The sequence below is a fragment of the Hyperolius riggenbachi genome, chromosome 2 (genome assembly GCF_040937935.1).
Source record: "Hyperolius riggenbachi isolate aHypRig1 chromosome 2, aHypRig1.pri, whole genome shotgun sequence".
NCBI classification, from domain to species: Eukaryota; Metazoa; Chordata; class Amphibia; order Anura; family Hyperoliidae; genus Hyperolius; species Hyperolius riggenbachi.
Genome location: NC_090647.1, coordinates 325,461,882 through 325,479,602, shown reverse-complemented (window position 1 = coordinate 325,479,602; position 17,721 = coordinate 325,461,882). Strand labels below are relative to the sequence as shown.

General features: G+C 47.3%; 1 protein-coding gene across 1 annotated transcript in view; it reads right to left on the bottom strand.

Annotated features, from left to right (window-relative positions):
- The window catches only part of LOC137546608 (arf-GAP with SH3 domain, ANK repeat and PH domain-containing protein 3-like), a 110,558-nt gene that overhangs the window by 78,408 nt on the left and 14,429 nt on the right, over positions 1 to 17,721 (bottom strand). The window contains exon 3 of the mRNA XM_068269269.1: positions 3,962 to 4,107. Within this exon, the coding sequence (XP_068125370.1) occupies positions 3,962 to 4,107 (146 nt within the window). The remainder of the gene's footprint in view (positions 1 to 3,961; positions 4,108 to 17,721) is intronic.

Genomic DNA, 17,721 nt, shown 5'->3' with positions numbered 1-17,721 from the left:
CAAACGCAGCGGGCAGCATTTCACCAGAAAACAAACGCAGCGGGCAGCATTTCACCAGAAAACAAACGCAGCGGGCCGCATTTCACCAGAAAACAAACGCAGTGGGCCACATTTCACCAGAAAACAAACGCAGCGGGCAGCATTTCACCAGAAAACATACGCAGTGGGCCACATTTCACCAGAAAACAAACGCAGTGGGCAGTATTTCACTGTAAATAAACGCAGTGGGCCACAATTCACCAGAAAATAAACACAGTGGGCCACAATTCACCAGAAAACATACGCAGTGAGCCACATTTCACCAGAAAACATACGCAGTGGGCCACAATTCACCAGAAAACATACGCAGTGGGCAGCATTTCACTGTAAATAAACGCAGTGGGCCACAATTCACCAGAAAATAAACGCAGTGGGCCACAATTCACCAGAAAACATACGCAGTGGGCCACAATTCACCAGAAAACATACACAGTGGGCAGCATTTCATAGTAAATAAACACAATGTGGGAAACATTTTAGCAGAAAACAACACAGTGGGCCGCATTTCACCTGCAAAAAAAGTAATGTACTCACCTGACAGAAGTCTTCCCTCTCGGCTGGGCTCTGGCGTGCATCTTCCCCAGATCTTCTGCAGCTGAGTCTCCCGCGCTGCCGCTGACAGGCAGAGTGCAGGGCTATGGGAAGATGGCTGCCGCCGAAGCCCTGTACTGGAGACACAAATAGTCTCCAGTACAGGGCTTCAGGACGGCAGCCATCTTGCCGTAGCCCTGGTCTGCCTCCTGGGAGACTGCGGGGCTGCGGGCTATGAACTGGCGCGGCGGCGTGTAGTAGACGCTGCGGCCAGTTCATAAGCAGCGGTGGCGTGCCAGCAGATTAGGCTACGCGTGCTGGGCCCGGCACGCGTGCCATAGGTTCGCCACCGCTGATCTATATCTTGTTTTTTCCACCACTAATTAGGCTTTCTTTGGGTAATACATTTTGCTAAGAATTATTTTTTTCTAAATCCATTTTAACAGGAAGATTAAGAAAGAAATGAAAACAATTCATTATTTCTCAGTTTTTGGCCATTATAGTTTGAAATTAATATATGCTACCGTAATTAAAACTCATGTATTTTATTTGGCCACCTGTCCCGGTTATTACACCGTTTAAATGATGTCCCTATCACAATTTATGGCGCCGATATTTTATTTAGAAATAAAAGTGCATTTTTTCAATTTGCGTCCATCACTACTTACAAGCTTATAATTTAAAATTATATAACAACATATTCTCTTGACATGCATATTTAAAAAGTTCAGACCCTTGGGTAACTATTTATGTTGTTTTTGTTTTGTTTTTTTATTGTATTTTTTTTTCCTAAATAGAAAATGTATGTGAGTAATTTTTGGTGTGGGACGAAAACAGCCAATTTTAAAAGTAAAATAAGAAAATGTTTTATTGAAAAATGTATGTGGGTGCAGTTTACTATTTGGCCACAAGATGGCCACAGTCAAAAAAGTCATGGATGCGAACGATCTCGCATCCAGGAACTAAAAGTACAAGGAGAAGTTTCCTGGGGGGCAGAAATACCACGCGCTCTCAATAGACAGCGTCGGTTGTTCTGCGGGGAAGTGAGATTGGTGAATGGGAATTATATTCCCATTCACTGATCGGGGCACTAGCGGCGGGCGGCAGGAGCACGCGCGGGAGCGCGCCCGATCCTGAGCTCCACGCGGCGGCGGCAGCAGAGCCTATCTGGACGAACTTACTCATGCAGATAGGCCGAACTGGTTAAGGGAGTATGTTATAAAGAAAGCAATTAACCTTGCCAAGCGCCTCTATTCATTGCTATTTGTGGGGAAAGCTAAGATGAGTTTTTCACTTTGACCCTAGGGTTTGCATACAAATCAGTTAATTTATGTATGAACAGGCCTGAAAAGCAATTACCGTATTTTTCGGACTATAAGACGCTCCTGGCCATAAGACGCACCTAGGTTTAGAGGACAAACACCAGGGGACAAAATATATACTACTATATACCTGGTGCATCCATGGTGAAGGGGCTTCTTGTGGATTATGCCCCCTTTGTACCTCGTGTCTCCCTGTGTCCTCCTCTGTCCCCCTTGTGTCCTCCTGTGTCCCTTTGTGTCCTCCTCTGTCCTCCTTGTGTCGTCTTTTATGCCCCTTTGTGTCCTCGTGTCCTCCTCTGCATGGGCACAGTACAGGGAGTCCCTGACAATGCGGTGGGTTTAAGGTTCGTATTGGCAGACGTTCACAAGTCAGGAACTCCCTACAATTGGACTATAAGACGCAGTGACTTTTTCCCCCCACTTTTAGGGGAGAAAAAGTGAGTCTTATACAGTAGTCCAAAAAATACAGTATTTGTTTAATACCCTTGCCATGTATTCCCATAACACTGTATCCAAAGCCTTTCCTATATCCAAAATCATCACGATCGGTTCTCCAATAATTCTATTTGCAATTTGAATTATATTGTTGGTAGCTAGTGTAGCATTATCAGTCCCCTGGCATGAGGGAATTAATATGATTTCAGTGGGAATGAGAAGTAATAAGATGGGGGCTTATCTGGAAGAAAAAATCAGGGTTAATGCGCTGTATTCATAATTTAGCACCAAGATCAGGCTTTATTTGACATTTGATTTAAGACTTATATGTGCTTCTAAATGCCTGCCAGCCACGATATCTTCAGGAAGTTTTGCTAAGTATGAGTCTATTAATATTGACTTATGGTGTTCAGTGGTAAAACTGTTGAGTCCTGATGATTTGGAATTAGATAAAGCCTTGGTTATATATATTTCAGCCTTTTGGCCAGTGTGTGGATATATGTTCAAGTCAAGTGCCCTGCTGATTTTCTGTGTATAATACTTTAAGCCATAGACCCTGAACAAGCACGCATACCAGATGTCTGTGACAAATCTGACAACATTAGTTGAATGCTTGTTGATTTAGGTGTGTGATTTAAGGCCCATACTCACGGGGGACGGCCGTCGCCGCAACCGCGTGGCACGCGCGTGTTGCGGCGACAGTTCCCCCGTGTGTATGATGCGCGCGCCCCGAACCGTCGCCCGTTGGAGCTGTCGCCAGGCGATTGACATGTTCAATCGCCGGCTACAGTCGTCGCCGCAACCTCGCCGGAACTGTCGCTAGCCCCGCATGTGTATGCGGGCTAGCGACAGCTACCCACACACACCACACGGAGCTTCCGGCGGGGGGGAGGAAACTCGGCGACAGCTTCCACCGCATCGCTAATCCCTCTGCTGCCGTGTGGATGCAGAGGGATTTGGCGACGAGCTGTCGCCGAACTGCCGCCGAACTGTCGCGCACACGCTCCCGTGTGCGGCGACAGCTACAATTGTACCCCCGTGGGTACTTAGCTTAAGACTCTACTGACCAGAAAGATCAGCAGTACTGCCAGGCAACTGCTATTGTTTAAAAGGAAATTAATATGGCAGCTTACATAGATCTCACACCCTGGGTTCCTTTTAACTAAACCTACAACACGATCAGGTTATGAATGACTCTAGGTGTGGACAGGATCAGACACCAAGAGCCATTTTTCATATTATAAACTGAAAGTTAATAAGAAAGACATCCACTTTCTGATTAGTCTTAGTGAATAAGAGCAAGAAATGCTGCTCCCTTCCCAGCAGATGTAGTCAGACATCTCTGCTGCATTACTAACACTTTCTTTCTGTGTAAAACTCCTTTCTTTCTTCCTCTCTCACCCCCTAAACATCCATACACACACTCCCACAAGTTGTCTGGGTGTTTCTGTTTAATTGGAGCCATATGAAGAGGAAAATATTCTGTCAGTGCTCCAGCATCACATACACTCTTGGAGAAATGGGGGTGGGGAACAAGAGGAAACTTTTCAGAAAGAGATTGATGGAGTGAGAACTAATGAGAGAGAAAGTGGAGGAGGGCTTGTGTCAGTGTGCTGCAGAAAGCTTGCGCTCACCATGTTGTTGAAGAGTGCGCACAGCTCCCTAGAGAGAACAGACAAGTTCAGGAATCCAGTGGTCAGTTCATGGTTGCTGGACGTCAGCTGGTTGGAGCCCAGAGACTGCAACGCTTCCATATAGCTCTCCTGGGCATTCACAAAAGCTATGAGGTAAAAAATACAAACTGATGTGAGCATGTAGCGTAGTGTAATACTGATTCATTCCTCTCAGCCTGTTTTCCCCAACCATGTCTACTGCTCCCATTCTCTGCAGCAAATACAATCTTCTATTAAAGGAAACCTCAACTGGAGGAATATAAGGACTACCATCTTAATTACTTTAAAAAAATGCTAATAGAATATCAGGCTGATCTCCTGTCTTTAAAGAGAACCTGAGATGAGAGCCAAATGGAGACTGACTTATATTTCTCCTTTTAAACAATGCACATTTCAAGGCTGTCCTGCTGATTCTCTGCCTCTAATACTTTTAGCCACTGACCCTGAAAAAGCATGCAGATCAGACATTTCTGACATAAATCTGACAAGATTAGCTGCATGCTTGCTTCAGGTGTGCGATTCAGACACTACTGAAGCCAGAATGAATAGCAGGACTGCCAGGAAACTGGCATTGTTTAAAAGGAAATATCCATGGCAGCCTCCATATGTATCTCACCTTGGGTTCCTTTTTTTTTCCAAATAAGTTTTATTGGCATTTTTACTTAACACAATACAAAACATCAAAACACACCCCTTCCCCCACCCAACAGTTCCACCCATCCATCCCTTCCTCTTTTTTTTTCTTTCGCAGTCCCCCCCCCCCCCCCCATTTGCGGAATACATTAAGGAGTGTTTATATATGTGTTATCGTCAATACCATGCTTCTTAAAGAGACTCTGTAACAAATTTTTCAGCCTTAGTTCTTCTATCCTATAAGTTCCTATGCCTGTTCTAATGTGCTCTGGCTTACTGCAGCCTTTCCTAATTGCACTGTATCTGTAATAAATCTTATCTCATTTCCTCTGTCGTGTCTGTCGGGCTAAGGCTTGAATGTGTGGAATGTGCAGGGCTGCTTGTGATTGGATAGAAGCGATACAAACCCTCTGCAGGCCCCCTGCACACTCTGTATGACTCACACACTCTGTTTATGTGAGCCTATCACAAGCTGGTTAGTTTGTTTGTAAACACTGCCTAAAACTTTTAATTACAAGCCAGGATTTCAGCAGAGAGTGGCAGAAACAGCACAGAGGGGCACAGGAGAAAATAAGGAATAGAATGGTATGCCTTTTAGTGTAAGAATATTAGAGTACAAATTCTCTTTAAGGTGTTCTATCCACGGAATCCAAATACTGTCGAATTTCAGAGGGCAATTCCTCTGTAGATACGTGAGTTTATAGAGGGGTAGAGTAGCATTGATTATTTTAACCCATTTTGCCACAGATGGAGCATCTGGCTGTATCCAGTGTAGGATAATAGTTTTCCTGGCAAAGTAAGAGAGCATGTCCCACAAAAGTACTAATTTTCTAGATGGCGTTATATCACCTGAGATCCTTAATAAATGTGTCCTATGGTCAAGGGAGATGGGTCTTTCAAATATCTTTTGAAGTAAATCATTAACCTGTTCCCAGTATTCTCGTATGAGTGGGACCTTGAGTTCCTTTTAATACTTATTGAATCTCAGATGTGGCCTCCATACTGCTTTCAATAAGGGTTCACTAAGTTAAAGATTTCTTTACAAAACGCTTTATGAAGAATGGAAATAGGTTACACTGTTGATTTTTCTCCTATATAGAGATAGAGATTATGCAGGTCAGCAAGTATCTTTTTATTAGATGCAGTCTTGCCAAAGTGAGTCTTACCTGCACTTTATTCCTGTAGCCTCAGCTTCACATTGACAATAAACTTAAGGTCCCCATACATGCATTGATTAGACTGATTGAATCAGCTGGGAATCGAGCTCTCCCAAATTTTCAATCAACCAAATTTTAATCGATTTTGTCCAAAATCAATTTAAAGTATCGATAGGTAGGCCATAAAATTGTGGGTCGGAGTACAAGGAGTAGTCGATCAATGGGCAATACCATTAAAATGATTTTCAATGGACTTCCTGCTAGAATCTATTGAAAATCAATGTGCTGTGTGTGGAAGGAATTGAACACAAACCAATCAGAGTTTGATCTAAGAGTGATTGGACAAACAAACCAGCTCACAATCGAGTTCTCCCCAGGCTCTTTTAGATGGGTGCTCCACCCGGCTAGTTTTGGTGAGCACCCGGCTGTCATCGGCTCACCTCCTCCTCTGCTGTAAGCAGACTTGTGCAGAGAAGGGCCAGCCCTGCATTCTCTCATCTCACCCCACCCGGCTACATTTTAATGCCACCCGGCTACTTTTTCATGCCACCCAGCTGGAAAAAATTTCTGGGGAGAACACTGATTGCAGAGCTGTTCCTGAAAATATTCTTATGGCATAGTCATGTTCAGATTGCTTTCCTAGTTTCATCTGCTGTCTATACTTCGGTCTTGGTATTCAATGTACAATGAAACAAGAAAACAGCTAAGTGTTCTGTAAATAATTGGATACAGGCCAACTATTAACTCCACTAGCAGTATTCCCAAGTGTGGAACAGGGTTAAAGTTCACTTTCAAATACGGTAACCCCAAGCCAAACTTGGAGAAACTGCCAGGTGGGGCAAATGCAGATAGCGCAGTGGAGCGGTATGCAACTCACCTCTCCAGGATCTACCGACAGATGGAGACAGAGCGCCTAGGAGGAGGTGATGAAGACAGGTCGCATGTGCTTGCCGGATCCTGAGTTGTATACTGCTCTACTGCGCACTCTGCATAGGGGATGGGGGCACCCTGCCTGGCTGCCTATACTGAAAGGGGGGAGGGGTCTCTCTGGCTACCTATACTGGGGAGTGGGGGAGGCACTTTCTGAATACCTATACCGGAGGAGCTCTGTCAGGCAACCTATTATGGTGGGGGCATTCTCTGCCTAACTATACTTGGGGCACCTCTCTGGCTACCTATACAGGGGGAAACTCTCTAGCTACCTACAGTATAATGGAGGGGGGCACTCTCTGGTTACCCATACTGGGGGGGGGTGCACCCTCTGGCTACCCATACTGGGGGGGCACCCTCTGGATACCTATACTGGGGGAAGGGGGGGCACCCTCTGGCTACCCATACTGGGGGGGGGCACCCTCTGGCTACCTATACAGGGGGAAACTCTCTAGCTACCTACAGTATAATGGAGGGGGGCACTCTCTGGTTACCCATACTGGGGGGGTGCACCCTCTGGCTACCCATACTGGGGGGGCACCCTCTGGATACCTATACTGGGGGAAGGGGAGGCACTCTATGGCTACCCATACTGGACACACACACACACACTCTCTGGCTACCTATACAGGGGGAAACTCTCTAGCTACCTACAGTATAATGGAGGGGGGCACTCCCTGGTTACCCATACTGGGGGGGGGGGGGCACCCTCTGGCTACCTATACAGGGGGAAACTCTCTAGCTACCTACAGGATAATGGAGGGGGGCACTCTCTGGTTACCCATACTGGGGGGGGGCACCCTCTGGCTACCCATACTGGGGGGGGCACCCTCTGGATACCTATACTGGGGGAAGGGGAGGCACTCTATGGCTACCCATACAGGACACACACACACATACACACACACACTCTCTGGCTACCTATACTGGGGGGGGGGGGGCACCCTCTCTACCTATACTGAGGTTTCTCTCTTATTACCTATACTGGTGATCTAATTATTTTAGTATTTCTAAATGTACCACTTTATGCTTGTAAATATGGAATTAATTAGGCTGCACAGGAGGCTAAAAAGAGTACTTACTCCACTATTCCCACTAGTGATCAGCAAGGCTGCACCTAAGCACACTTCTTTCGTCTTCCTCCATTCACATATCTCCAGGGAAGTTTTATGCTGGATACACACGGTGCATTCCCGCACTCGATGCGCCGCTCGATTCCCGTAGATTCCCGTCGACTCGATTACTTTCGACATGTCCGATTCGCGTGTCGATGGATCATTAGGTTGATTTGGCATACTTTACATGTAAATCGACCTAACAATCATCGAAATGCGCTCGGAAATGCTCGGAAATAATTGAGCGGCCGGAAATGGAGCGGCGCATCAAGTGCGGGAACGCACCGTGTGTATCCAGCATTAAAGAGTTCTCCTCTGCCTTCAGGGGCCAGTGTGATCCCCTCCTCTCGCTACACTTCATCCCGCAGATGGGTGAGGCAGAAGGAGCAGTGTCACGGTGGTGTGGGGATATAACATGGTGCATAGTCAAATAGAGTAAAAGGGGTGGGGATATCACATCACTGCAGCTTGGCCGCTTTATGCAGCATCCGGTCTCAGAGACAATAGGGATCCAGGGGAAGAAGCCATATAGGAAAATGTATTAGGTAAGTATGCAGGGTTTACAACAAAGGTAAGTAAGGAGGATGAGTATAGGTACACTATATATTGGAATATACTTGCAGCTTAAAAGCCCATATAGAGTTAATATATATGTGCAGTCAGCACAGTAAGGCTGGGTTCACACATAAATCTGTACATTTCTGTTCCAATCCTATCCTGTCCTGTTCTGTCAGTTTTGCATCAGTTCTATCATCTATTAGTTTTACCTGATGGGATTGGGACTGCACACTTTTTATGTGTGATCCTAGCCCTAGAAACTGATAGAAAACTGACTGGACTGGAACAGAACAGTACACCTTTTTGTTGATTAATTAAGTCCCGTTTGGCTCAGGTGCATGACACGTGATGCCCTAGGAAGAGAAAAGGAATAGGCAGGAGGCTCCCCAGAGCTTCAAGAAGACAAAGCAATCAAAAAAAAAATTGTGGCTTGCCCCAGGTATGTGACAGGTGCAGAAGATGGTGCATGATTGTACCACTATAACGATGGTGGCCAAAACCAAATGTTTGTTATACCATAAGCCTGCAGATGGTTTGCCAGCAACCACTTATGGCTGGTGTACCATCTGCAGCCTAGTTCACAGACTCTGAAGACTTGGGGGGCTTTAGCTGACAAATATTTGGCCAGCAGTGGGTCATGGAGGTTGGCAACAGTGACAGTGACCATGTATTCAAATTTCTATTCAGCATGAAAGGTAGACATCAGGTTCACTTGGATCTAAAATACTATAACTATGACTCTTTGCACTTTGCGCAAATAATGATATCAAAGTATTTATTGGTACACTTGGTTTGTTAAAATGCACTGATAATACTTTACTAGTAATTGGTGTTATTGCATTCTCACTTCCAAGCTTGGATAATGAGTATTGCTCTTCTGTAAATAAACAGCCAGCAGCTGGCATGCGAAAGTACGAGCAAAATCAATAATGCAACATATTTGCATCATTGATATTGACCTAGTTTCAAAGCTTTCGGTGAAAAAATATAAAAAATTACAGTTGTTTAAATCACATAAAAAATTGACTGACAACACAGTCAAGAGAATAGAGAATGTGCTTTCCAAGTGAGGTCGCAGCACATCCCACCAGGGCCCCCTAATCATACAGTCTGACAAAGCTTTATCAATACTCTAGGCTGAGTTCTGGAGTACAAGCTGAGGCTCTCACTGAGGTAGCTGGGGGAGGGGATTGCCTTCTTGCCCCTTACCTGGAAAGTCTAACCTCTGTGGAGAGCTGCCGGTGTTTGCTGAACTCCCACTTTCCAAACTGGATGCTTTGGGCAGAGGCTGTCTCAGTATCCCTACTGTAAATTAATGACAAAATCAACAAGGAAAAGAGCCACTTATACTGGCCACCACTCATGGCTGCAGCCAAGAAAGATGCATTGAAATTACCCATATTCACCAAAAAGAGGGTGAGTGCTGTATGTGATGTTTATGTGCACAAATATGACTATAATCAGCCAGCATCCATTCACATTTGAAATAACACATGATACTATTAAAATACTAGTGTACACCATATTAATTTCCCACCTTGATAACTGTTAGATTCTGTTGTGCTGGTTTACAGATGGGTGCTAATAAAAACCACACTGAACTAACCTATGTGACTCATGTCCATCTTTTCTCTCTCCTCAGCTAGTGCTCCCCACTGCCAAGTCCTCTACTGGCTGACAATTGCTCAACAGATGTAGTTAAAACTTGTAACTTGAGCCTACAAAGGTCTTCATAACCTCTCTACTCCATACATCTCTTTACTAATTTACAGATACAACAGCAAGCTGGGTTGGAAGTAGCATTTAGGCAAAGGGGACAATTACCCAGGGCCTTCGAGCACTCCCCAGCCCCCCTCCACGCTGTCAACAAACCCCAGGTCTTCCCCAAACATATGCTCCCTGGGGCCCCTGAGCACTAGACAGTTCCACACACACACTACTGGACCACCCCAGGTATTCCAACGAATGCACCCTGGGGCCACTGCACCGATTTTTGCAGGATTGCAACTCACCTTTCCAGGCATGCTGCTCCATCTGTGCTCCCCACCTTCATCCTCACTGGCTGTCTCTTCTTCATGACCCGTCACAATTCATTAGGCATAACATGTGCCCGGTCACTAAAGGAAGTAGGCATTGAAATGAAGACGGGGAGCAGAGGCGGCCCACGCATCAGGACAGGAAAGTTGCAATGCTGCCACAAATCGTGCAGGTGCCTGGAAAGCACTGTACAGTTGAGGGGGGAGATCAGGGGTAGGCTGACAGTAGCCAGCTTGTGGGCCCTGGGGACTGAATTTGGTGGGGGGAGCGGCCAGGTTTCCTTTTCGCTCAGGGTCCCATTAAAACTTGAACTGGCCCTGACTGAAAGCTGCGTTCTGCAAAGCACCGTCTTCTATCCTGCACTAGAATCAACGCCTCTTCCCTCCTCTGGATATCCCTCTCAAAGCACATTTACCACTTTCTAATTCCTGAATCCTTTAAACGTACTCTTAGGCACAATTTACACTTAACCACCTAACGACCGTGTCATGCCGATGGGCGTGACCATGGCCGCAGTCCCAGGACCGCCTAACGCCAACTGGTGTCAAGTCCTGGAGCTGCAGTTTAGCAGGGAACACTCGCGTGCATGCGCAATCGTTCCCTGCCTGTTCACGGAGCTCGGCTTCGTGATCAGCCTACTAGCCGCAATGGCGGCCAGCAGACTGTTTTCAGCCGAAAGGGGAAAGAAATCTCCTATGTTTGCCTTTGTACAGCGCTGTGATCTCCTGCTTGTACAGCGCTGTACAGGGAACACTCGGCTGTCCCTCCTGTGGCTCCTAATGCGTGTCCTCTCATAGGCTGATGCCTATGAGAGGCGGGGAAGAGAGCTGATCTTCGTCCTATGGCAATTTAGGACGGCAAAGGAGGGATAGAGGGAGGAAGGAGGGAGGGAAAAGGCTCTCTTTTTTAATAAACAAAAAAAAACAAAGATTGCAGCAGTGATTAGACCTCCTAAACAGTGTCCTATTAAGGACAAGAAAAGGAGGAAAAATGCATTTGTGTGCCGAGTTGTAGGGCTGTGCAGCACACTGACAAAGCTGCAAAGCCTTGTGTTGTGAAAAATGGCCTTGTCACTGGGAGGTGTAAGACTGTGGTCCTGACGTGGTTAATCAGTTGCTCTCGGTTATAACTAAAAGGACAACTGATTTTCAAAGTAATGCCAATGTTTTTCTGTGGCTCAGTTCACACTATACGCATTTTAACTGAAAGATTTTTCATAATGCACTGCTATGGAGAAGAAAAAAAAATGCAAACCAACTGATTAAGTGTAAATGGGGCTTTAGGGCTTGATTCATGAAGCCGTGCTACTATTTATTTATTTATTTATTGTATTTATAAAGTGCCAACATATTACGCAGCGCTGGACATTAATTTAGGTTACAGACAATATTTAGGGGTGACATACAGCAATATGACAATACAGGAATACAAGAAAACCAGATCACACAGCACAGTATTAGTACAAAGTAATGCGTAGTCAGTCACTGGATGGAGCATGCAGATTAGGCAAGTTAGGTTCACAGTAATGGAGGTGCATGATCAGGTAGGACACAAAAGGAGGAGGACCCTGCCCAAAGGCTTACAATCTAGAGGGAGAGGTAAGGACACGAACGGTAGGGGACCAGAGTTCAGCTGTAGGTTTAGAGCACTTGTGAGGGGTAGTAGGCCAGAGTGAAAAGGTGAGTTTTGAGTGCTTTTTTGAAGATGTTGAAGGAGGGGGCTGCCCTAATGGGTGGAGGTAGGGAGTTCCATAGTGTTCCATAGGAGCAGCTCTTGAGAAGTGGAGGCGTGCATGGGACTGGGTGATGCGGGGGGCGGTTAGGCGAAGTTCATTGGAAGAGCGGAGTGAGCGGCTAGGTGTGTACCTCTGAGTTTGATCGAAAATGTAGGCTGGACAGGTTTTGTGGACAGATTTGTAGGTCAGAAACAGTATCTTGAATCTGATTCTGGACTGGATAGAAAGCCAGTGGAGGGATTCTAGGAGGGGATCCGCCGTGAAGGAGCGATGGGAGCAGTGGATAATTCTGGCTGCCGCATTCATGATGGACTGCAGTGGGGCTGTTCGGGTCATAGGGAGACCAGACAGAAGGGCATTGCAGTAGTCAAGGCGGGAAATTATGAGGGCATGGATGAAGAGTTTGGTGGTGGCAGAGGTCAGGAAAGGGCGAATCTTACAGATGTTACAAAGGTGGAAGTTGCAGGACTTTGTGAGGTTTTGGATGTGGGAAGTGAAGGAGAAAGCGGAGTCCAGGGTGACACCCAGACAACGGGCTTGAGAGGTAGGGCGAATGGTAGTGTGGTTAACAGTGACATGCACATCTGGGAGGTTTGTGGATAGCCGGGGTGGGAAGATCATAAATTCCGTTTTGTCTAGATTTAGTTTCAGGAACCTAGCGGACATCCAGGAGGAGATGGCTGATAGGCAGGAGGAGACCTTGTCCATGGTAGTGGTGGATATGTCAGGAGTGTGGAGGAAGATCTGGGTGTCATCTGCATACAGATGATAGTTAAAACCCATGGAGGAGATAACCTTGCCAATGGAGGATGTGTATAGGGTGAACAGTAGGGGGCCAAGGACCGAACCTTGGGGGACTCCCCCCGAGAGGTGGTTGGGGGTGGACGAGGACTCATTGAAGGCGGTCGTGAAGGAGCGGTTGGAGAGGTGGGATGAAAGCCAGGACAGGGCGAGATCGTGAATGCCCAAGGACTGGAGGAGTAGGGGATGAGCTACTGTGTCAAAAGCTGCTGAAAGGTCAAGGAGGAGGAGAATGGAGTATTTACCTTCAGCTTTAGCTAAGGCAAGGTCGTTGACCACTTTGGTGAGAGCCGTTTCGGTTGAGTGGGCAGGCCGAAATCCAGATTGCAGTGGGTCTAGCAGTGAGTTGGCATTGAGGTACTGGGTCAGGCGTTTGTGAACCAGACACTCAAGGAGTTTTGAGGCAAAGGGGAGGAGGGAGATAGGACGGTAGTTGGAGGGTAGCGAGGGGTCGAGGGAGGGTTTCTTGAGCAGGGGTAGTACAGTGGCCTGCTTGAAGTCTGAGGGGAAGGTGCCTGTGGATAGGGAGAGGTTGAACAGGGTAGTGAGGACTGGGACCAATTCCGTGAAGTAAGGCTGGAGTAAATCAGAAGGGAAGGGGTCAAGGGGGGGGAAGTAGTGGTATGGGAAGTCTGCAGTAGGTGGTTGACTTCCTCGGTGGTAGTAGGAGTGAAGGATGTGAGGGGAGGATAGGGTGGAGGAGGAGCTGGTTGGGAGGGGGTGGGAGGTGAAGATTGGAGATTGGATATTTCCTGGCGGATGGAGACAATTTTGTTGGTGAAGTGGGTGGCTAAATCTGTGGCAGAGAGGGAGGAAACGGAGGGTGGGTTTAAGCAGGGAGTTGAAAGTGGCAAAAAGACGCCGGGGGTTGGAAGCTTGTGCTCCGATGAGCTTGGTAAAGTATTCATGCTTCGCATGAGCAAGGGCAGTGTGGAACTGCAGCAGGTTGGTCTTGTACTGTAGGAAATCCTGGTTAAGTCTAGTTTTTCTCCATTTCCGCTCAGTGGCGCGTGTTTTCCTCTGGAGGAAAATTGCAGCGCAAGCTTCATGACAGCAGCACGACCTAAATTCATGGAGGAATGCTACGTGCAGTCCTGCAGCATTATGTGCGCTGCTTACATTAGCAACACGCGTTCCTTTAAATGCCAGACGCTGCTGTGCCGCTACTATGTTAATTAACATAGTTAATATAGTAACTATGTTAATTAACATAGTAGCGGCCGCGCTAGTGAAGTATCGCGGCCTCGATACTTCACAGCAGCAACCGGCATTTAACCACTTGCCGACCAATGGATTTTTCACTGATCGGTGCTGCGGGGGCTCTACAGCCCGCAGCACCGATCAGGAGTGCAGCAGGGCGATCAGACTACCCCCCTTTTTTCCCCACTAAGGGGATGTCCTGCTGGGGGGGTCTGATCGCCTCCGGCCATCTGCGTTTTGCGGGGGGGGGCTTCTCAAAGCCCCCCTCCGCAGCCATTTCCGCCCTCTTCCTCCTTACCTCCCTCCCTCTCTCCGTAATGCGCAGGACGGAGTTCCGTCCTGCGCATTGAAGGATAGGCTTCAGCCTATCATATGCCGGCGATCCCCGGCCAATCAGAGGCCGGGGATCGCCGATCTGCCTTACGGCGCTGCTGCGCAGCAGCGCCGTATGATGTAAACAGCGGGGATTTCTTCCCCGCCTGTTTACATTTTGCCGGAGAGCTGCGATCGGCGGCTCTCCGGCTGTTCACGGAGACACCCTCCGTGAACTGACATGGAAAGGCCGCTCGATCGAGCGGCCGTTTCCATGGTAACCCGCAGACGACCAGTTTACGCCAATCGGCGTTAGCTGGTCGTCAAGAGGTTAAAAGAAAGAGCATTGCTAATGTAAGCAACATGCGTAACTAAGGAAGGCACGCTACACTGCAGGGCCACACATAGCATGCCTCCCTGAATTCGTGTTGCTGTCACGGCTTCATGAATCAAGCCCTTTGTCCAGACTGCAATTATAATTTTGGCCTTCCAAAACAATTTTTCACTCCAACTTTTCAGTACATCAGTGTAGAAGCCCTCCTCCATCTCCATGTTAAAGTGTAACGATCGGTGTAACACAGAGAGGATCTGATTATTGGTGATCTGCAGTATCACCAAAAATACAGATATATACCTGATTATTGATGATCTGCAGTATCACCGATAATCAGATATATTACTAACCTCTGGACACCTGAGTAATATGAGTGTTTGGTGCAACAGTAATACTTTGAGAACAATATCAGGAGGACAGGTACAAAGGCAGTAAGGAATATTGCTAGAGTATGAGTACCTTTCAGCAGCCTGAGAATCTCCCGCAGGGAGGAGTCAGACTGGGAGAGGAAGGACCAGAGCGTGAGTGACACCAATAGGAGGATGTCACTGACTGATCTGTGAACTATCTCTTAACTGAGGAGATAGCTCTCAAGGTCGGACAAGCCAGGTCGGCAACACACGGACATACAGTGTACAAAGACAGGAGGCTGATTCGGTAATCCTAAGGCAAGCAGGGTTTGGCAACAGAGTATTGTAACGATTGGTGTCAGCAAGAGGCACAAATATCTGATTAAGTGGTGATATACAGAATCACCACCAATGCAGATATGTTAGAGTGAAATAGTCAGTATCTTCCTGATGGTAAATCAGCGGAAGGCTCACTAACACGGTAAGTGCCTGAAATGATCTACTCAGACCAGTGTCACACCCCGAACCTTGATTATTGGGGATCCGCAGTGTCGCCAATAATACAAGGATAGACCCGATTATATAGCAATCTGCGGAATTGCTAATAATGCGGGTAGAAGTAAAGCAGTGGACACACGAACAACATGGAAATAAACAAAGCAGTAAATATTCACAAGGTTGTGGAAATATCCACCACACAGCAATTCCTCAGAGGTGTGGTTACCTCTGAATGGGAACCCCGTGTGTGAGATCCCCCAAAGTGGCAGTGGAGGAATCTCGGCCTCTGGCAGTAACGGTCTGCTAGGGCCGGCGTCTCAGGGAGGCAAGCCTCAGATAATAACCCAACAGTGGGAGACGTTCCACTGAAGGGAGCAAGGTCAGACAGAAAGAGGTTCGGCAACAGTACAGGCGGCAACAGTACAGAGACGTGAGACGAGAGAATAGTCAGGAACCAAGCCAATAGTCGTTAACGGTACGGGCTGGCAGAGTACAGAATCAGGAAGCAGAAGAGAAGTCAAGACAGGCACAGAATCATACACAGAGAATCAATAACAATAATAATCTCCTAGTCTAGGTGTGAAGTCCTTGGTTTCAACACCTGGGATCTAGTCTAAGGTCTGAGTGCTGACACAGGGTATCGCAAACACAGACGAAGTGTGACTGAAAAGCACTTCCTTATATACTGCCTGGGAGAGAAGTCTCCACCCCAGGCAGCAACCAATCAGAGCAGGCTAAAATGTCAGCTGACCTCCAGGTCAGCTGACACGCTTTCTAAGAGTATAAAGGCGTGTCTGGCGTGCGGCCGCACCCCCTAGAGGCAAGATGGCAGAACCCTGGTGAACAGCATGTTGGTGAGTTTGGAGCAGAGTGCTCGGACGGGTGTGCGCAGCGGATGCGGACGAATTTCCGCATCCCGCGCTGGAAGGTCCGCTTGCCGGACTGGATGCGACCATATTTCCGCAATCCATCCGGCGTTGCAGATTTTTCGTTACAGTACCCCTCCCTCTAGGCGTGGACTCCGGACACGTCCTACCTGGCCTGTCAGGATGGAGCTCATGGAACCGTCTCCTAAGATTATCAGCATGTAAATCACCTGCTTTGACCTAGGATCTTTCCTCTAGACCATACCCTCTCCAATGCACCAAATACTGCACTGAACCCTGAACTCGTCTGGAGTCCAAGGTCTCCTCAACCTCCCATTCAGGCTCACCATCAACCATGACAGGGTGAGGCGGGAGGGAGTCCACCTGAACAGCTGGTTTCAGGAGTGACACATGAAAGGCTTTCCCCACCTTTAGAGAATGCGGTAACCTGACTCTGTAAGTAACACGATTAACCCTTTCGGAAATTGGATATGGTCCAATATACCTGGGCCCCAGTTTCGCGGATGGCTGCCTCAGAGCTATATGACGAGTTGATACCCAAACCTTGTCTCCTGGTTTAAACTCCCACTCCGCAAACCGTCTCTTATCTGCCTGCCTCTTCTGTATGATGAAAGCCTTTTTTAAATTTTCTCCGACATTAGCCCAAATCCTCTTGAAAGATTCCTGCCACTCCTCCAGGACAGGGAATGGAGAGGTCGACACTGGCAAAGGAGAAAATTTGGGAGATTTCCCATTGACAATTTGAAAAGGCGCATAACCAGAGGACTCATTCCTGAGATTGTTATGTGCGAACTCAGCAAATGGTAGAAACTCCGCCCACTGGTGTTGGGCGTCCGCCACATAACATCTCAGGAACTGTTCCAAAGATTGATTGGTCCTCTCTGTCTGGCCGTTGGTCTGTGGATGGTAACCTGATGAAAAGGACAACGACATACCCATCCCCTTACAGAAGGCCCGCCAGAACCTAGAGACAAACTGGACCCCTCTGTCTGAGACAACATTCTCTGGAATGCCGTGTAATTTAAAGATATTTTGAATTAAAAGATCTGCTAGTTTTTGAGCAGTAGGGAAACCACTCAAAGGCACAAAGTGGGCCATCTTACTGAATCTGTCTGTGACCACCCATATGACAGTCTTTCCATTGGAATCTGGAAGTTCTCCCACGAAGTCCATG